The 20851-nt window shown below is 48.4% G+C and overlaps 3 protein-coding genes across 3 annotated transcripts; 1 reads left to right on the forward strand and 2 right to left on the reverse strand.

The window, feature by feature from the left end:
- Positions 1–1212: 1212 nt before the first annotated feature.
- On the reverse strand, positions 1213–4287 carry HOO65_020282 (LIM domain-containing protein C4F6.12; the record flags this gene model as incomplete). Its single annotated transcript, XM_071006394.1, has 2 exons — positions 1213–4028; positions 4212–4287. 2 exons carry the CDS (start codon positions 4285–4287, stop codon positions 1213–1215), a joined length of 2892 nt encoding a protein of 963 aa, XP_070860920.1.
- Positions 4288–9056: 4769 nt separating this feature from the next.
- Positions 9057–11867, forward strand: HOO65_020283 (Dynamin-related protein DNM1; the record flags this gene model as incomplete). Its single annotated transcript, XM_071006434.1, has 4 exons — positions 9057–9155; positions 9243–9623; positions 9844–11454; positions 11535–11867. The coding sequence occupies 4 exons, from the start codon at positions 9057–9059 to the stop codon at positions 11865–11867; spliced, it is 2424 nt and encodes an 807-aa protein (XP_070860921.1).
- A 3325-nt stretch (positions 11868–15192) lies between these two features.
- Positions 15193–18165, reverse strand: HOO65_020284 (Equisetin cluster transcription factor eqxF; the record flags this gene model as incomplete). Its single annotated transcript, XM_071006408.1, has 4 exons — positions 15193–15357; positions 15416–16705; positions 16775–17627; positions 18074–18165. The coding sequence occupies 4 exons, from the start codon at positions 18163–18165 to the stop codon at positions 15193–15195; spliced, it is 2400 nt and encodes a 799-aa protein (XP_070860922.1).
- Between the last annotated feature and the right edge of the window lie 2686 nt (positions 18166–20851).

The following is a 20851-nucleotide window of genomic DNA, read 5'->3' on the forward strand; positions in this document are numbered from 1 at the left end:
GACAAGATAGGCAGAAATGAACAAACAGATGCAAATATATAGTGCGTATTAGCTTGATAGGGATGATGTGAGTATAGGAGCGGCCTTGTATCAATGGCATATACGATAGCATCACGAATAAGCAAGGGGAAGAGGCAAAAATCACGAGAACTACATGAAAATGTATTGACGAGAAAAAAAACAAGGCTCTTAGAAGAGACCCCCAAGATAAACGAAAAAAAAAACAATCAAATCCAAAACAAGTTCATGATAAATATCCAATAAGATATCCAACTAAAACGCAAAATCACCTAAACAAGAACAAGATGGCCGCTTGAGAAGCAGAAAGAAACAAAAAACATTAACCAGCATGAAAAGCTGAGGAACCAATTTAAGAAGCAAGAAATCAATGCATGTGCGTGTCGTCGTTAGATGAAAACCAAAAAAAAAGCAACAATCAAGATGGTCCAGCTCAGTAGTAGAAACTTGAGGCTTTGCTAGGGCAATAAAAAATAGAGGAATAGTAAAGCGGCACAGAGAAGCAGAGGGATGTGGTAGCAGATACCAACCTAGATGCAATGTAAAGCTTGAGAAGGGAGAAGGGAAAATAGTGAGGCTAGAGAACAGGACTTTACAGACTGCTCCCGAACGTCCAGACCACCCGCCAAAAACAAAAAAACAAGAGCGAAGCAACCGAGGAAGAACACCAAGATCACGGAGATTCTGCTGATCAACCTGTGTTGGGGAGAAAGGAGCAAACAGGAAAGCAAGTGAGGATGACGAAAGACCTCATAAAGGACCTTCTCAACCAAAGTGGCAGGAAAAGAGCAAAACAGAAAAGCAAGTGAGGATGATGGCCTAAAAAGGCTTGTCAACCGGAGTAGTCGTAGAAAAAGAGCAAAACAGAACAGCAGGTGAGGATGAAAACCTAAAAAGGCCTATCAACCGGGATGATTAAAAAAGCAAAACAATACAATAGGCGAGGTGGAGAGGATGATGAGAAAGACTGCAAAGGATGTACGCTGGTGCATCACTGGTAATATGGATAAAGGCGAATGATAGCATGGTGGTAAAGAGCAACAGAGAAGTTGCGTGGGAAACATGATGACAGATACCAATCTGGTCTAGCCAGACGTTGGTAAAAAAAAGAAAACAAATACCTACTAGACTGACAAGTCGAGCAAGTCAGTAATGGCAAAACTAAAGCACAGGATTATGGCTTTACTTGCACATTCAAATCTTCAGCTCACGCATGCGGCACTGTGTGCAGAGTACTACCACTGCATCGTTGTCGCGTGGCACTGGGAAGATCTGACCATCATCAAAGGAGCCATCACAAGTAGCGCAACGGAAGCAAGCTTCATGCCACTCGCCACCGAGTGCCTGTATATACTGCCCGATGACTGCTAACTTGCACTTCTTGCACTTGGGTGCACGGCGTTCAGTTCGACGCGTCTGGCAGCGTACACACCAGGCATAGCCGTCTTTTTCGATGTGCGTCATACCGTGCTCGAAGGGATCACCACACTCGGCACAGAAGAAATGGCCGTAGTGCCAATGGCTGCCCAACGCTACCATGTGCTCACCAAGGATGGGCGTCTTGCAGTGCTTGCAACGGGGCGCAAACTGCTCGTGCCAATCGAGATGGCAGAAGAAGCGAAGGCGGTCGTCGCCATCATCAATCGCCGTCTTGCCCGGTTCATCAGGCACCAGATGGCCCGTGTTACGCAATCGGATGCGCTCAAGACGAAGACCACGTGCATCTTCGGGTTCGGGACTGATTTCTAGCGCTTCGAGATTCGTACCGCAAGAGTAGCAAGCAAAGCACGTGGGATGGAATTTTTCTCGAGAACCAGCAAGTGAGATGAATCGACCCTCAATAGGCAAACCACACTCGTGGCACAATGTCATGCCCCGACGGATGCTTCCCGGAGCGGGGCTCCAGTGGTGGCGAGGATGGCGAGGCAAGGCCCGTGCTCCACCAACACCAGTTGGAGTGGGTAAAGGACGAACGGCTGGAGTTTTCGATTCTGAAGAGCCGTCATTGCTAGGAGCTACCACAGAAGGAACAGAAGATACGTTGATCGCAGGGGGGTCATCGTTTGAAATGTTGATAGAGGGGACATCGGCGGATACAGAAATCGACGGGACGGAGGAGCGGTTGTTCGAGGTCGAGGTAGAATCATCAGAGCCGATGGAGATCGAGGGAATGGTCGAGGAAGCGGGTGTGGCGTTTAGGTCGGGCGGTCCGTAAGACGACGAAGGTTCCGGCGACACAGAGATAGAAGGCGTCGCCATCGGGGGCCTCGGTTGGTAATCGGGGGCTGTCGATCGCTGGCGGGGTGTATACGGCGTGGGAGAGGATCCTGAAATAGGGTCGCTGTTGTATTTGGTGGCGGTGATACTACCGTCTCTTCGGTCCGAGATTCCCGTGCCTTCGATGGCAATCGCGGGGACCGACGGAGTGGAAGAAGGCGGCGAAGACCGGCCATTGCCTAGGCGCTTATCAGTCGATTCATCCGGAGGCGTCCAGTTGGCGTCAAAGCTTACAATAGGGCGGCCAGGGTTATCGCTGACGGCAGTGGGGGTAGGTATCTTGCGATCCTTTTGGAGGCGGATGCGCGTGGCATTACGCACATCATCAGACCGGATCTCAACGCCATTCTTGCGCGGCACATCGGTCATGGGGGTCGTCTTTGAGGGCGGGGGAGGCGAAGGACTAGCCGACGACGAGCCAGGAGTGCTACCAAGCTTGCTTGACTGCGTGTACATGGGATTGCGAGACTGCGAGGGTGGGTTTCGATGGATTTCCACACGGGACAGAGGCTCATCCGCGTTGCGTTGGAAGGGCTTCACAGGAGCAGGCAAAGGACGAGCGTTAATTCCAGAATCCAATGGCCGCGGACCAATGCTGCGGGGGTATGAAGGTCTGCTTGAAACCGACGCGCCAACAGGCAAATCAACATTGGAAACAGGTGGAGGCGCCGGCTTGGCCGGCGATTGGTTACGAGACTCAGGCTCTTCCCAGATTTGCTCGCCCGAAAACGGGCGGTTGATTTCACCGCTAATGTTTCGCTTCATACTGCTCCGTCGACGGGGACCAGGCGCGTATTTTCCAGAGTTAAGACCAGAATATGATTTTGAAGATGTACGCTGACCCTGTGTATAATCTGTAGGCGAAACTGAGGACTCATCGGCAACTACTATCCCTTGACGTGCAGATTCAGATGAAGATCGACTACGGCGGGATGCTTGGTAATCGCTTTCCTCTGAGCTGTTGGAAACAGACCGTGACCTCACGGAATCCCGAGCTAGACCGCTAGGCGCTATGTCATCGCCGTATAATCCGGCAGCTGCCGTTCGAGCGTGTGCATAGCTGTGCTTGCGCATGTGGGGGCGGTAGGCGTATGGGGCATCTGGGTTTGGCACAACGCCGTTTTGGTGCTGCCACACAAGCTCAGAAGCTTCGTGTAGCGCGGAATTGTAGATGCGCTCATCTTCTTCGGTTTCGCGGGGGAGAGAAGCAGCGATGGACCCTGAGCCCATAGTCGCAGATGCAGGTGGTGCAAACGCACTAGCAGTTGGGGTAGGCGGTGTTGATTTGCGAGATTGACTACCCGAATCACGCATATCAAGAGCCTCCATTGCCTGGCGAAGAGAGTGAGCTTCTTCTTTTTCCATCCAGCGCGAGCCCCTCTCGATGTAGGTCGTACTAGGGACTACTTCAGAGGGCCTCAGGGGAGATACGGGCTTGGAAGGGTAATAGTCTTTGGCTTGGCTGGAGGTGCTGTACCGTGAGCGAACACTGCCGTTGATTGTAGAAGCATCGGTGGCAGCTGTCCTACGGGACTGAGCAAAGGAAGCTTGGTCGGCAGCTATAGACGTGGATGCAGAAGCAGAGGAGGAACCAGATGTAGAAGAGGAAGTCGCAGCAGTAGCAGTAGATCCCATGGACATTCGATTGCGCGATTGGCGCGAGTCAGCAGGCAGTTCGCGAGCTCCGGCAGGACGGGCTTGACGGCTATTCCGCAAACCGGCAAGATAGGCAGCTAAATAAACAAGTCAGCAGTCAGAGATGGGATTCAAGCGTGTTAGAACTCAACGAAATAAGCATCCAGTGTCGCCAATGGCGACGAAGACTCATCAGCAGAAATAGCGAGCCATCAGGATGAAGAGGAATGGAGGGCATGAGCAGCGACAGCAAGAAAATAAGAAGCAAATGGCGAGCGTACCGAACTGGTCGTCTTTCATGTATGTTGGCGATGGAGGCGTCACCTTTCGCCTATGTTGGCTTCCGCTCTTGAACATGGCGAAGGGCGTGCGGAGCGTGTGAATGTCGCGATAGGTCGAGTTCAGAGAGTGAATTGAGGTAGAACACACAGAGCGAAGTGTAATAATGGGATGAAGACGAAGAAAATCAGGCGATAGAGAAACAAAAACAAAGCGCAGGAAGCGTCCCTATGAGGTTGCAGTGCTGAAGGATCAGTTCAACGTCCAAGCAAAAGAAATTAAAAAAGAAAAAAAAACAGGAAAATAGCAAGCACTTTTGCTGGCTTGAGCGCGACGAAGGCTTGAGAACAGGAGTAAATACAGCGAGAGTCAGTACCTCCAACTATGAGGAGAACATGCAAATTCACAGACCACTGACTTAGACCAAAATCTCAAGAAGAGAGAAGCCCGTGGCACGCCAATGCCAGAGGCCAAGCGACTGTATGCTCCCCTATAAATATTATTTCTGTTACGATACTGGCCTGTCTGCTTCCCTTTTTGCCATAACAACCAGAAAACAGGGCCAAGTCAAGCGAGACGTGTACAACAGGCCCTGAAGCAGGCAATGAGACAACACAGGGCCTCTGGGATTCAGGTAGTGCAGTGCAATTTCAAAGCCGCGTTTTGCCGTATATTAAAGCGCTGATTGCAGTGGCATTACAAGCCCCCGTAAGAGATGTTCAGGGCCCTCATAGGCCGTATTTCATAGCATGCCACAGGGCCTCCCCCCTGAAGAGCCCGAAAAGCCACCCACCTGGTGGGGACCGCATGCTTCCAGTATCTTCGGTCATCAGAAGCCCCGTATCAGCCTGTATGCCCTTGAGTATACCCATGCACAAAAGAGACAACAATGTTCCCTTCAGCAATGCAGATAAGCGTGGACGAGAAGGCTAAACTACTGCCAGAAAGGGCTTAAAATGGCTTTAACTGACTTAAAACCAGAACAAGGCAAGGGAGGGAAAGACATGCAACTTGCATTGGCGTTGGCAGGGCAACGCTATAATATGCAGCATATAATTGAGGACAGGGTCTATTTAATATTATTAATATAGGATATTTAATTCTTTTTTTTTTCTCGCCCTTCTGGTGATCTACCCATAGACTTCGCCATCAATAACGAGCTCTCGTCTCTCTCCTCTTCTACCCCCCCTGACCAACAAAGTGCACAGGGCACTTTACCATGAAACAAACAAACAAAATACCTCTCCTCCCCTCTTCAAACAAGCAGGCCAGTCATCCTCCTTGTTTCTATGCACACACTTTACTGACTTCTTGTGTGCCTAGAGCCAGGCAAAATGGCTTTCACACTTGTGTAGACTGGCGGCACTAAGAAGCTCTCTTCTCGTCTCATGCCTGTTTGTGTAATGTCTTGATGGCACCCCTTCTCCAGGGTTCCTATGGTTTCTATGCATGCACTAATATCTGCGTTAGAACAGGCCCATTCATACCTACAACCAAAGTCGAACAAAACGCACGGCCAGGCTCCAGCTCTCTTTTCTCTGCAGCAGCTTAATGCATGCATGCAACCGTCGCGTGAGCCGTTCAACACTGCCGCCATTATCCTCCACGATGCGTGGCACAAAGTATCACTCGAACTAGCCGTGAAAGCAACATGCACTACACACCGGGGATATGACAAGACAGAAGGCTTGGCTGTCACATAATAGCAGCTTGCTATTCTCTATACAACACAAAGCTATATTTGATGTATGCATACCTTTGTCTCTTGTATATTCCGCTTATAGTCGCCTGCCTCTACTGGGTGACTCACTTCTTCCGAGTTGTCTTGCTTCCTTACTCCTCGCACCCTCTAGCTAGCTCTCTTTCAGGCTCCCCGCCCATCTTGGACTCCAAAAAGGTGGCTGGCGGCTGAGCCAGAGTGTAAGCAAGAATACGTAAAGCGAGAGACATGCCAGCCAGCCAGCCCTTGATAAGTCGGTAGCGAAATAAGTTGGCAGCTAACTGCACCTCCGTGCAAGTTAGAGACACACGTTGGTAATATTGATGCTTGAGGCTGGAACTCATAAAGACTCACCAACCCAATAGCAACACTTTGTTTTCATATTTCCAGTACACACTATAGTCCTCAAAGAGATTCTATTCAATTTAACCTCCTGCATGTTTGTCGATCTGAATAGTCCCTTGTTTTTTTCTCTGTCTGGCCCCATGCTACTGTTTCTCCTTTCTTCCGTAACCCAGCCGACCGGACACGACTTTCCGCGTGCCTCCCTTTCGGAACCATGTCCTTTTTGGTTTTGTTTTGTTCTTCCATCCATGGGCCCATCTTCTTTTCCCTTCCCTTTCCCTTCTTCCGCTCTAGCCCTGACCATGGCTGGCCTGGCCTTGCGCTGCTCACTTGCTTCTTCCTTGCCCACCTGCAACATTCGCGTTATTGCTAGGGGTTGCCGTCGTCGCTTCAGCCGCAGCCGTAGCCACAGGAATAGGGCAAGCCGTAGGTTTAGGTTCGCCTTCTTTAAACCCAAGGTTCTTAAAATCGTCGCGCGCCATGAGATTACTAGAGAAAAAGAAAAAAAAGACCCCAGAGTCAGTCAGTCCGCAAAAAAAAGATCAGCAGTCCTTGTCATATTCCATTTCATTCCCTGGTCGCCATCTCCATCGTATTCTCCCCTCCTGTGGCGCGTCTTTTTTTAATTGACTTACTTGTCCATCCGACATGTTAGGTAACCCTTTGCTAGCTCTCGGCAGGCTTCGTCGTTCACGCCCCGAACATTTTTAAGGCATCCAAGGTACTTCGTCATGATTGATTTACATTCACCTAGCAAGAGGGTGGTAGTGTCAGACAAGGCGCTCAAAACTAGATGAGCAGAGCGTATCCTCCTTGAATGCTGTGCTCTGTTGGGCAACATGCTTCTTGTTCTCCATCTCTCATAGATGATGCAACTTACCGTCATGGTCCAATGGAAAGCTACCTCTCTGTGGACTTTAGGATCAATAAAGAGCACTTGTTAGCATCCGCACATTACACCCCCCCCCCCCCCCGTGATTCGTCATTGACCATATAATTCTGCTGTCGCCTTATCGAAGAACGGGGAGGACTTACGGTGTGGGCTTGGTAGTAAGTTTCCCGCCTCCTGGACTACCAAAGCTGCTCATGGCTGTTGAAATATAATTGAAGAATGGGGGTCTTCAGGATGGCTAATTCAGCCTATATGATTTTATGAGTAAGAAATGCCAGTGTTATGCTTGGGACGAACTATCGCTCTTCAATTGTTCTGGTCAGCCCAGACCTGACCATACGTTGAAGTTTCAACTAAACTTGTACGACGCTGCCACAGACCAATCATATCAAGCGTGGCGCACGGGTATATTAGCGCCACACCGCCATTTCAGGGACAGGCGGTTTGATAACACTTACGCTATACAACACCATGAATTCTTCTACTTGGTGCTTTCTTCATCCAGACTGATGTTTGCACATCCTACCTCGTCTCTTACAAAAGTGCTCGTTTCACTCAGGCATAAAGGTCGGGCTAGAAATGCACACTTGAAATTATCTGTACGGCTCAATTAATGTCTCTGAAAAGTCACGTGCACCTGCTTCCAGTGCAAAGAGAACCGGGAAGGAATTTTTCTTGGGATTCCTATTAGAATCACCGAGAAGCATTGTTACTTCCTAACTTGGCCTTGGGCTGGAAGAGCAGATTTACTTGTCATAAAAAACAGAACGGGCAGTATGAGAGGAGAGAAGCCTAAAAGTAGCCCAGTTCAAGCTGGTATAGATGCTTTTTTCCAGACCCTACCCTGTGGTTCCCCTCATTAACCCTAAAAGTCTACTTGCAGCCCCTCCATCAAAGCCTGGGCATCATCACGGCCTCACATTGAGACTCCGTATTGCAACCCAAAAGTGAGTTTCTCTTAGGCCTAGCTGCAGAAAGAGTGCATGGTGGGAGGAAAAAAAGAGGAGTTGTGGTAAAAAAATCCTCACTTTCTCCTTCCACTTGGGATTCCAAGGTTTGTTCAAGAGACAAAGATAGAGAGACGGACCTAGAAGGCGAAGGGAAGAGGGAGGAAAGCCACTAAAGCCTACTGTATCCACCCACTACTAAGCGGCCTAAAGGAAGATAGAGGCAAAGCTTCACCGACACTAACATCAACAAGATGGCTGGCAGAAGAGAATCACGACCCTTCCGCTCGAGTGTCTTGGCTGGCTTTTGTAAGGTCCTTTTTTAGCTCTCTGGCCTGTCCTTGAATTAAGCAATTACTTTAGTCTCTCTCTTGAGAACACATTTTCCTTTCCCCTCTTTGGCGTCACGACTTTTCCGTGCGAATTTGCTTGATGAATTTTTTTTGATTTCTTTTTATGAGCAAAAAACTCTTTATTTTCATGTATGTTTGATCTCTGCTTGAAACCGCATTGAACACCACAGAAAAAAACTTATATACTGCCATATTAAATTACTCTCCATTTTTTCGAGTCGACATTCGGCCTCTTTCGAGAAAGGAAAAAAAAAAAGAAAGTCGTTCTTCTTTTGGCTTCTTTGGTGCTGCAAGCTAAAGCCAGCCCGCCCACTTCAACCAGGCCTATACAAAGAGAAACTTCATCCAGCCCACCCGCAATAATCCGCCGCTCATAGGAGCATCGTCTAGCCCATCCCAGTCCAGTCAAAGCCCTCTCACCCCCCCCCAGAAAAAAAAACAAATCCGACAAGGCTTCCGCTCACTCGCCATCCAAGGACGGTTATTGAAGCATCGAGCATCGAGCTTGACCAACCGGCAACACCAGCTAGCCACATTTGTGTGTCTGTTTTGTTTTACCGCCTTCTTTTTCTAGATCTTCTTCGTCCACCATGGCTGCTCTAGGAGACGATCTTCTGGGCACAGTGAACAAGCTGCAGGACTTGGTGTTCAACACCATCGGCAGCGATTCGCTGGATCTGCCCCAGATTGTATGTCATGCTGCCAACTTCAAAAGCTGCTTGTTAATTATTTTCGTGCTAACCTCGGTTTTGTCTCTTACCCCTCCTTATCTGTAGGTCGTCGTTGGCTCGCAGTCTGCTGGTAAATCTTCCGTCCTCGAAAACATTGTCGGCCGTGATTTCTTGCCTCGTGGCTCCGGCATCGTCACCCGACGTCCTCTTATCCTCCAGCTTATCAATGTCCCGGAGGAAGATGGCGAGGACCACCCCGATCCCTACCGGTCACCATCGGCCGCCCGCCGCTCTGAATGGGCCGAATTTCACCACATTCCTAACCGTCGCTTCAATGACTTTGGTGATGTCAAACGCGAGATTGAGAACGAGACTTCAAGAGTAGCTGGCAACAATAAAGGCATTAACCGCCAGCCTATTAACCTCAAGATCTACTCGCCACACGTCTTGAACTTGACCTTGGTTGATCTGCCTGGTCTCACCAAGGTATGTGTATGAACACAAGCCCAACCACCACTTGGTCTAACACGATCAACCATCTTGTGTCTTCCTATCCCCTTCCAACCACCCTTCCCCTTTTCCTTTCACCGCCGTAGTCTAGCACGCTTCATGATTCTTTGATTTTATATCCCTAATGTTTCGCTCGTTCTCCCCTCCAACGCTCCGGTCGCTGACTTCTAGTACTTTTTCTTTGACCCTCATCTAGGTCCCTATCGGCGATCAACCGACTGATATCGAAAAGCAGACTCGTAATTTGATCTCGGAATACATTGCCAAGCCTAACAGTATCGTTCTAGCCGTTTCCCCCGCTAACGTCGATATCGTTAACTCTGAAGCCTTGAAACTGGCTCGTCATGTTGACCCTCTTGGCCGCCGTACTATTGGTGTTCTCACCAAGGTTGATCTTATGGACCACGGCACCAATGCCCTTGACATTCTTTCTGGGCGGGTTTACCCTCTGAAACTTGGCTTCATTGGTGTTGTCAATCGCTCTCAGCAGGACATACAGGGCAACAAGCCCATGGAAGATGCCTTACAGGCCGAGATGGACTTCTTCAAGCACCATCCGGCCTACCGCAATATTTCCAGCCGCTGTGGTACTCAATTCCTAGCCAAGACTCTCAACACTACCCTGATGGCTCATATCCGCGATCGTCTGCCCGATATTAAGGCCCGCCTTAACACCCTTATGGGCCAGACCCAGCAAGAACTCGCTAGCTATGGCGATATGCACTTCAGTGGCAAGGAGCATCGGGGGTCGCTGATTCTGCAGCAAATGACTCGCTTCGCTACCTCTTTTATCTCCTCTATCGATGGAACGTCTACCGAAATCTCCACTAAGGAGCTGTGCGGTGGTGCCCGTATTTACTATATATTCAACTCTGTGTTTGGAAGCTCCCTGGAGTCTATCGACCCAACCTCCAACCTGTCTGCCATGGATATCCGCACTGCTATCCGCAACTCAACTGGCCCGCGCCCTAGTCTTTTCGTTCCCGAGATGGCTTTTGACCTGTTGGTCAAGCCTCAGATCAAGCTGCTTGAGGCGCCCAGTCATCGCTGCGTTGAGCTTGTGTACGAGGAGCTCATCAAGATCTGCCACACTTGCGGCTCTACCGAGCTTTCTCGTTACCCTCGTCTTCAGGCTAAGCTGATTGAAGTTGTCTCGGACCTTTTGCGTGAGCGCTTAGGTCCTTCCTCCCAGTATGTTGAGTCTCTGATCTCTATTCAGCGGGCATACATCAACACCAACCACCCTAACTTCCTGGGCGCTTCTGCCGCTATGAGTAATGTGGTTAGTAGTAAGCAGGAGCGCGAGCGCAAGCGCCTGATACAAGAGGAACGCGAGCGCCGCGAGCGCATCCGCATGAAGGAGTTAGCTAATGGAAGTGACGCTACTCCTGGTGCCCCTAGTAGTGGCACTGGAGGTGAGGAGGACGATAATACTTCGTCTTTCCCCGAAAAGGGACGTGCAATGAAGCAGGCCATGCATGGACTGCCCCCCTCTATCAATGGAAACCGCTCAATGTCACCGTCTATACACACCCATAACCCCAGCAACAAGAGCGACTCGTTCCTCAACTACTTCTTTGGCAAAGATGGCCCTGGTGCTGCAATGCCAAACCACGTCAACCCCCGTGAACAGAATATGGCTATGAGAGGCTTGAACAGCCCTACTGGCGTTCCCCGCCATGTCAGTCACCCCTCTGAGCAGAGCATTGTTAGCCAAAGCATTCGCAGACCTGATGATCGCCTGAGCCTGCTCCACTCTCAGCCACGCGATGACGACTTCATGCGTACCACACCTGATTCTCCCTTTGTAAGTTACCCTCCCAAGAAACCAAAAGACCCCGATCCCCCGTAACATAACATGAGCAGCAGTGCTAATGAAAGAAATAGAGCACTTCTGCGAATGCCGTCACCTCGCAGTCCGAGGCGGCCCTTACTGATCGGGAGGCTATGGAGACGGACCTGATCCGTGCTCTTATCTCTTCATACTTCAACATTGTGCGCGAGTCAATCGCCGACCAAGTGCCCAAGGCCATCATGCATCTACTAGTCAACCACTGCAAGGATGTCGTCCAGAACCGCCTGGTTAGCGAGTTGTACAAGGAGGCTTTGTTCGAAGAGCTCCTCTACGAAGATGATGGCGTCAAAAAGGAACGCGAAAAGTGCGAAAAGCTGCTCGCAACTTACCGCGAAGCTGCCAAAATCATTGGCGAAGTGCTATAGACGACGACATGACACAGGACCTTTTGTGGCTTTGTTTCTTTTTTCTCACAATGCGTGTTCTTTTCAGCACTATGATGGCTGCGCTGCATTGTCGCTTTTGTCTTTTGTGATTTCAACGTTTTTCCGCTCCTCATTTGGGTCTCTTTTTCATCCTTGCTCCGTTTTAATGGTGCGCCATGTCTCCATGTCGTCGTATCATTGTTTACTGCTTTTCTTTGTTCTTTGTTACAAGATTTCTTCTCCTTCTCTCATGTTAGACGTCTTGCTCCACGATCCGTCATGACGTCACTTTGTTTTTTCATGCGTATATGTCACAAATCTTCTCTTCACGACGTTATCGCTGTTCCTTGTCTCTTCATTTTGTGTCCCTTTCCCGTCCTAGAAAAAAAAGAAAAAAAAGTCTGCCTCGCTTTTAAGCAATCAGCAGCGTTTTTTTTTCCATCACGGCAGCAATACACACGACTCTCCAAGTTCAAGAAAATACTAGAATCCGCGCCGACATGACCAATGTGCTTGCATCGCTCTACTAGACATAACCCTCAGGTTAGAAGTCTTCTTGCATACCACGCAGACCGACTAACTGGCTAACTGACGATCTAGAAAAAAAAGGGAGTGTGGAAAAAAAATCATGGCATCAAGAAGCCTCCCATAATCCAGAGTCACCTACATCTTCATTCTTCTTTTTGCTTCTGCGTATCGTCTTCTGCTTATTTTTGTATAAAACTCAATCTTGCGTCCTGCCACTGTCTTGGGCCCTTGCTGTCTTTCTTTCTCTTGTGCTTATAAGCTCTTTGCACCTATTTTTGTTCTGTTTCTGTTGCTGTTCACGTACAATCGCCTTTATCAGGACATAACGCTGTGTATACTAGCCTCTCCCCCCTCCCCTTCCCTCTTTCTAGCACCTGTCCTTTCCCGCCTCTCTCTTTCTGCTTCTTGTATTTCTTTGCTTGGTGTTGATTCTTTGCCTCTTGTTTCTGCTTCGTGGATGCTATCCTATTCGGCTGGGTCAGAATAACCGTTGATTGACTTGGCCTAGGACTATGTTGGGTAGCCCTTTTCTTGGTGAAGATTGGCCGTTTGAACTTGCCTTTGCTCCTTTTACCATAACTGAGAATAAAAGAGCTACTGTTGGTCTTTTGCTTTTTTTCTTTTGGTAGAGCTTTGTGAGAAGATCATTGGCTGTGCCGAGTAGAAAAGAAGACCGACAAAAAACGTTTTTTACTATTAATTAGTTTGGCCTAATCCGTGTAAGCTAACCCATGCCTTCACCGCTGAGATGAACCGTCCATATCATCATCATATGCGGCTGCCTCTTGAGCCAGACTTTTGCGTTTACGATACCGAGACTTGCTGTGTCTGGCCCATGACCCTTTTTGCCGAAGAGATGTCCTCCGTAGTCCTGCATGAAATCTGGAAACATGGGTAGAAATGCCTCTCTGGTGACTGATTTATATTGTTACTGGGAGTGTAGGGTTTAGTCACAAGAAAACGCGTCGAGTTATCTATTGGGCACCTTGGACCTAATGGCATTGAGTTGATGCCCAAGCACCAAGTTTTGTTTTAGGGAGTATTGGAAGACGGGCCAAAAGCTGTGGGTCAAAACGGCGTTCATCCTGTACCAGCAAGCGTTCCCGCCATATGACGCTGTAACTGGGGGGAGAGACTGCAGTTGATATTCGTGGTTCGTGGCACAGTATGCAGCAATAGGCCTAACCGTGCAGACACGGGGCGAGCGATATTAATGACGAGGAATTGATGGCCACATCTAAGCTTTTTTGAGATGATAAGTGCCGAATATCGGCTAGGAATAGCGTAGAAGACCATGAAGCAGGTCATACATAGATTTCTATAGATGAGGTACTGGAGGTCGCCCATCCACGACCTCAGCACGGCGGTATCTATTAGCTAGGCTTATAGGACCGAGTCCCCGTAGGAGATGATCCAGAGTTTGACACTCGAGATTGTGAATAGCCCCATTCATTAAGCATTAGATCATGCATGAACTTCAAGTTGTTAGGAAATGTAGTCCGGGAGCGGTACTGGTTTCGGACCTGCTTGTGATGCTGTCCACGCAAGTGACATGATTCAGCATAAGGCTAATGTCCAATAACAGGATTTTGCATGGCGGATAGAGGTCAAATGCTGATCAAAGGTAGAAGTCGGGGCTGCTGAAATTATAAATCACCCCACGTAGCGTTAAGGTCTCGGGTTTAGTATCACCCTTAGAAAGGCAGTTCGGCTCCATGCCGCTCCGTTGGGATGTTAGTCTTTAGACCCATGCTTTATGTTTGAAAGGCAACGGATCTCCACAAGGAGAATATTGAGAAGTAGGAGATCTCCAATGACATAGGAACCAAGATTGGAGTAAGCTGAATGTAAGGAGTGGGTTGCAAGCCGTAAATACGGCCTGTTTCAAGAGCCGAGCTCGCCGTTTCCTATGAGCGAAAGGGTAGTATGATGCGCTTTTTTTTTTCGAGTTCCAATACTGCTCTGCAATGGCATGTGATGAGGGAGGGAGGGGTTTCAGTGAGGGTTTTGTCTATTTAAAGGCCACGGGTTAGCTTTGGGACGTGGAGGTAGACAGATGTGTACACATACGATATAGAGCTAGTAGAGACTGAATAGAAGTGCGGATGCTTTTAACTAGATACCGTAAGCCACCTAAGGAAGGGATAAGCACTGGGGCTATACTAAGAAGGGCATTTTTTGTACTGGATCACAGAGCAGGTATCGAGAAAACAAGGATCCAAAAAGACATAGGAGAGGAAAGAGGTCCCCGCGACAATTTACATTCAAAACTAATGTGTTCTAGTCTACCCTTCCTAATGTTTGTACCAAGACCAGCCAGCTGTGACTTGATTAGGGCTGTGCCCAGCAACTAAGACAAAAGGTTTCTGTCGATCAATCCAGCCCTAGGTTCCGTCAAGAAAGGGAAAAAGGGTGTGTGATGAAGTGTGTAGGGTGTATGATACTAGATGCAACACTAACCAAGTCTGTGCCACATTCATAGTTTATAGAGCTATTAGCTATTAGCAGTTGGGGGATGACTAGATACAGAGGTGCCAGCGACTAATACTCGGGTCTAAAGTAAGGCTGGCTGTCCTGTCGGTGTCACAAGAATCCTCAAAACAATCTCCTCACTATCATGTTTTTCAACCAATAAACAGGGGTTGACTTTTTATTGAAAGCGGGCAGGGTGAGAAGAAGAAAAACAAGACAAATGTGTCCGAGGACATTGACATTTAAAAAAAGATCCCTTTAAATCATACAATATAATACAACGCGCCGCATCACCGGCACTGGTTCATGAAATGCCAATTCAAAACTAGTGGAGCTGCCGGTTCTGGTGGTGTGGGTTGTTGTGTGGTTCCATATTTCTAGCCTCATTGCGTTGGCTATGGGGTGGTGGTGGTGGTGCAACAGCATACATGGAAAAGCTAGGCTCGATACTCATGGCTGCATTAGACTGAGTAAAGTTATCAAAGACATCCTATTTCTAAGTGTTAGAAGTGGAATTACAAACAGCGATTTAGAGCTAGCAAACTTACCCAGTCTATGTTGTTCATGGCCCCTTGCGTGCTCATATTGTTCAGCATGTATGCAAAGGGCGAGGATATATTCATGTTGTACTGATCCATGTTGATCTGGTTGTTCAAGAACTCAGCCTGAATGTTGGGAGCACCGAGTTCCGGAATTGCGCCATAGACCGGTGCCGCAACATTTGGCGGAGGGCAGTTTTCGGAAGTCTGGCCATTGGAATGTCTTGCTGCATATTCCATTGCGCTTCCCGGGTGTGGTGGTACTTTGACAGATTCAATACTAGGTGTAGGGGCTGAAGTTGTCATCCTTGAGTCGGGGGCCAGAGAGCTCAAGCGACTGTGATCTGTGTTTTCCGAATGCACTGTACTAGGAGTGTGTACGTGATCATCTTCCCTGCCACTGCCGGGGTAACTCTTGGCTCTCGATTCGGATTCTGAGCCGCAAGACTTGACCTGGATACTTCTCAGCAAGACGGTGAGAACATGAGACGATTTAAAGGCATCGATCGAGTGGTCTGCACAATCGGTCCAGATTTTCCGTGTGAACTCGAGAACTCGGAGCATATTCTGCCTTTGACGCTTTGTCCAGAAGCCGCTGGTGGCGCTGGAATTCACGTTTCGACTTGATTCTTTTGTTTCCCTGTCATGGTGGAGATCGACAGATACCAGAATTGCGGGAAGCATAAAGTCCTTCGTGGCAGAAGCTTGCACATACCACTTGATTTGGACCAGGTGAGGCGAAGCTAGGGTTGCTTTGTGGAGGGTTGCCAAGTGGCCTAGACTAGCTAGGGCTGCCTCGATCGCTACAGTGCGAGAGTGGTTGAACCGAGGGTTTTGTCTAGCCTTGGCCGCAAATTCACGATGAAGAAAACAGCGTATCTTTTGGTACGTTATCTCAAGGTTGTACCTGCGCATAAAAGAGACGGTGGGATCATTGGGGTTCGGGGGGCAGACCCTGAGTTGATCGGGAATTTGCCTGTAGATTTGATCCAGACGTTCATCAAAACACAGAATCTGCTCGTAGGTAACTTTCTTGTTAATTCGAGTAGTGCACTTGACTATGTCAGTCAGCTCGCTGTATAGCATTGACTTGAAAATCATAAAGTCAATAGAAGTATCATCAGTCCACGGACGCGGAGGAGGGAGAACCCGCGTTTCAGGTCCAAAGTCCTCGTCCCGAAGATTAGTCGGGAATTGGGTGTCACACTCTTCGTTATCAATCATGCTAGGCAGTGAAACTTGAAGTGAGATTAGGACATCAGTCATTTGCACAAAAGCCCATACGCGACGGCGCATTTCCTAGAAACTACTTGTTAGCAAATAACAATTCTTGGACAAATATGAGACGCAGCATGAAATACTACTTACAGCTTTGAAGGGGCTAAGGCTTGGGAACCACTTGGAGTCTCGATGGTAGCCCATCCGGAAAGCAAGCCGAACAATTGTACCCATGATGAGGTACAAGTCTATGTCAGCTTCCCAGCGTGTCAAAAGCTCGCTTAGCATATACAAGAGCAAAGTTTCAATGGTGTACTCTCCTGGCGAGGTGTAATCAGTTGCGTGCAGACATTGAATAGTGCGACGGCGGAATTGAGTCGCCAGATCGATAGCGCGACCCTTGAACTCTACAGGTTCATTCTTGGCCTGGCTATAGGTTATCAGGGACAAGGACATAATGGCATATATGAGACCAATGAATGTTAAGGATGTTTCTTCGGGGGATTCCCAGTGCTTTTGTAGCTGGGCTGCAAATGTTGGTTTGTGAATCATGGTTTGTGTGCCATCAATAGATGCCAGGTAGTTATCGACGAGCTTCATGACCTGCTCCTTTGGGGGGAGGGAGCTTCGCAGCTCTTCCGGGGCAGCTGGTGCTGCGCCACGAAGCAAAAGAGGACCATCTCTGAAAAAGGCGGGTTTAGAGGCCATGACAGCAGCATATCCCCGTTCAAACTCTCTCTTGTGTGCAACACAGTATGCCTTGATTTCGGAAATATCGGAGAGAATGGTGTACCAGTGCTGTTGTCCAACATACATAGACCGACCACCTCGAGTGTCAACCTTGAGCAGGCCCGGTGAACCGCCATTCTTTGATCCGGTCAGGTGGCGATATTCATTGTTCTCTTCTATAAAGCCGGGTCTTGGTATGGGAGAAGAGCTGATAGATTCGCCATCGTGAGACGAGGGTCTCTGTGTGTCCCTAAAGGGGGGCTTGGCAGAGTGTCTATGTGTGCGCCACTGTGCATGAGCGATAGCACAAGACCTTCGAGTCTGTCAATTCGATCCTGCATTTCAGTGGGTGGTGTTTGACTGATTGGCTGGCTTTTCTTGTTCCGAGCTGCTGGTGTCGCGTAGGAGCAAGACGCGGGGTCGGTGCCTTCCCTCTTGGAGCAATTTGTGCAAGGTCGGCCACGATCACATTTCCTGTGCAGGTTCAATCGTTAGTAGCCGAGTACTGAGATTATATGAAATATAGGAGAGAATTTATCACGACATAGATAAGGGAAAGGGGGGGGGGGGGGGGGTCAGGCGCATCACGATGCCTTCACGTAATGTTCATGGTGTTAGGTACCATAAGAGGAGGCGGGTATCATGAAGAACGATATTTATGCCAATTTCCGAATTTTTCAGGTTGAGGGGGGGGCTTTTGCTCACAATCTGCAGACACACAAGAGTGGTATTAGCGGGTGTTTGCTCAAACGGATTTGTCGCCAGGCTGCAGAATAAGCAAGCAGGCCTATGGGATGCGCGGAGTCCGACATTCCGTCGTCGCCAAATCAAATTGAGAGGGAAGGCGATGGGTGAGACTCACTTTCTGGTTCTACAGGGATGACAACTAAGAGGCACTCTGTTGCGCTTTCTAATGATGCGAAGCTGCTCATCAGGCGAATGGCCTACCGAGCTTGGACGGTGGGCGAGCGACATTGCAGTTCCGTAGATAGACAATCAAGAGCTGGAGAAAGAAGAAATATAGGAGGTGAAGAAGAGAAAACGGGAGCCAGCAGTGGTGAGAGCGGTATTAATGAAAGAGATGGGGGAGTGAGTGGCGATTACTATTAGTCGATGGATCTGAGTCCGCGAGTTCAGACATACACAGACAAAGGGACTGTCCAGCAGATGTAAATGAAGAAATGCGTTAGATGTTTGTGTGCAGACAGGGCGTTTGATTTCGGCTTAGACGCGCGGAGATGATGATAGGAGAGAGAAGATGAAGGCCAAAAAGGTTCTTAGTAGATGAGAGGTTGATAGTTAGAGTGAAGCTTGGGGAAGGGAATCAGCGGAAATGGGCGCAAACGACAAATATAGGAGAAAAATGAAGCATGGGCAAAGAATAATGCAATGGGCTCATTCAAGAGGAAATGCGAAGTTGGCCAGGTGAAGAATTGAAAAGTCAAAGAGGCGAGAGTGAGAAGTCGGGGTGTCGAAGAATTGAAGGAAGTCCCAAAGCCCACCACTTCTTCACTTGTTAGCCAGACTACTCACCCTTTTTTGATTGTGCAGCCTGTATGTACATTACATTACATATGTATGCAAATACGTACTAGGACTGGCACAGTCTTCTAGGCATCTACAATACAGGGGTTGTACCCCTTGTCGAAGGATTACTAGATGTTGGATCAAAGTCACTGTTTGTCAAATTCAAGGTTAGATGGACCAGAGTTTACCCGATGAGTACAAGTGCGGTACACGTGCAGTACAATTGCGGTACACTAAGAAAAAAAAAACAAATAAAAAAAAGGGTTGCGAGTCATCCTGTGCCTTCATTCGTCATTATACTGCTCTCCCACCATCGAAGCAGACGGCAACTGTGTGTGAGTGGACACCCCGGTATAATGCATCTTTCCTGGCTAAATTGCCATCATCTCTCGCGGCTATCCCAAGTCTCTGCGACGTTTTCGAGTTGCACCAGTTACCGCGGATCAAGAGTCTCGTCTTGTCACTAATAATCCTAATGAATTTATAGCCCGTCCAAAGTACCCATTTATGCTTCTGTGCACCGTAAAAAGGCGGCCAAAATGAACCTGGGATTGCCGCAAAGGTTACAGGTTAGCATGGTTAAGGATCTTTGTGCATTTTTCTCATCTTTTCCACACTCGTTTGCATCTAGACGTCCATTCTTCAAGCCTTGCTACGCCTGCGACCTGGGCCAAATGTTTCACACAGTGGGATGGGCTCTAGCACGGACTCGAGGGCGTTTCTCTGCCTCAATTCGGAGGCTTTGTCCAGTGATTACTCCCGTGAAGGCTGCTGTCCCTCTTTGATATGCTTTTTTTAGCTGCTGCCTTACTTTTTGTTCAATCAGCCACGATGCTACGCTTGTATCCTGTACATGCCCTCAGCAGTTTCCGCCACCTAACCCCGAGGTACTCTTTACTTGGCCTTAGCCCAACTAAGCTTGCTGCAATATAGTAATGTCAGCCCCCCTTCCCCTTTATCCCAGTTTTCCCCAAATGGGCAGATCACCAGCATCGCCTTCTCACCTTGCCATTCTCTCACTAAATCTCTCTTCCCCAATTGCCCTATGCATGCGCATAAGGCGAGTCCCGGGTTGAGACATGGGAAAAAAAATTACTCGCTAGGCCATCCATCCAACTTGACACCAAATTCATGACCCCATTGCATTGCATACGTGCGACCTTGTGTAGGCAAGCTGCAAAAGAGCTTGGCACCTTCCAACCCCAGAATATCGGCATTTGAGGTGGTCAGAAACGGCCCCCAAATTACAGCCTGTACCATGTGCTACCATAATCAGAATTTGGAAGCCTGTCAAGTTGATTTTTTAATGCCTGATTTACCATATGCCAAGATTTTAGGGCTTTCTTTGCTTTGTAAACGGGCTAATTTAGTGCTCATACAGAAGCGAAAGAAGAAAAAAAAAAAAAAAAAAGGCATCGCTAGGCTAACTAGCCCATTTAATCAAGTAACACGTATGCCAAAAAATTGTACATAATGCACATACAAGACTCACTGTACATAAATATAGCCATCAACACAAAGCGGTCAACTCAAATCTCGCGTCCTCAGCGCACTGGCTCACACAACAAACAAAACATCAACGTTTTTGTCAAATGGCCCGTGCATATAATCGTAGGTTTATCTTGGATAGCTCGATACTTTCCTCCGCAGATAAGGAGGCTTATTCTTCTGCTTCTATGCACAAAAAACTAAAAAAACAAAATAAAACATAGCCTGGGAGCGAGATGTCGGACCTCATTTTCCCCATACAAAACATCGCCAGATTGGGTCTGGGTCGTTGGTCTGCTTACAGCAGGCCAATAGTGATGGCGATAAACCTTAAAGGTTAAACCCCCATCCCTGACGAACGCCCCCTTATTATTTCAAACCAGAAATAAGACTCAATCAAGTTTTGGGGCTAAAAAAAGCAAAACGACCCCACCGTTATCCTCTTATCTCCGCCACTATCTGCCACACTTTGGCGCCACTTCT

This window comes from Ceratocystis lukuohia (assembly GCF_044167205.1).
Source record: "Ceratocystis lukuohia strain C4212 chromosome Unknown Supercontig2_pilon, whole genome shotgun sequence".
Classification (NCBI taxonomy): domain Eukaryota; kingdom Fungi; phylum Ascomycota; class Sordariomycetes; order Microascales; family Ceratocystidaceae; genus Ceratocystis; species Ceratocystis lukuohia.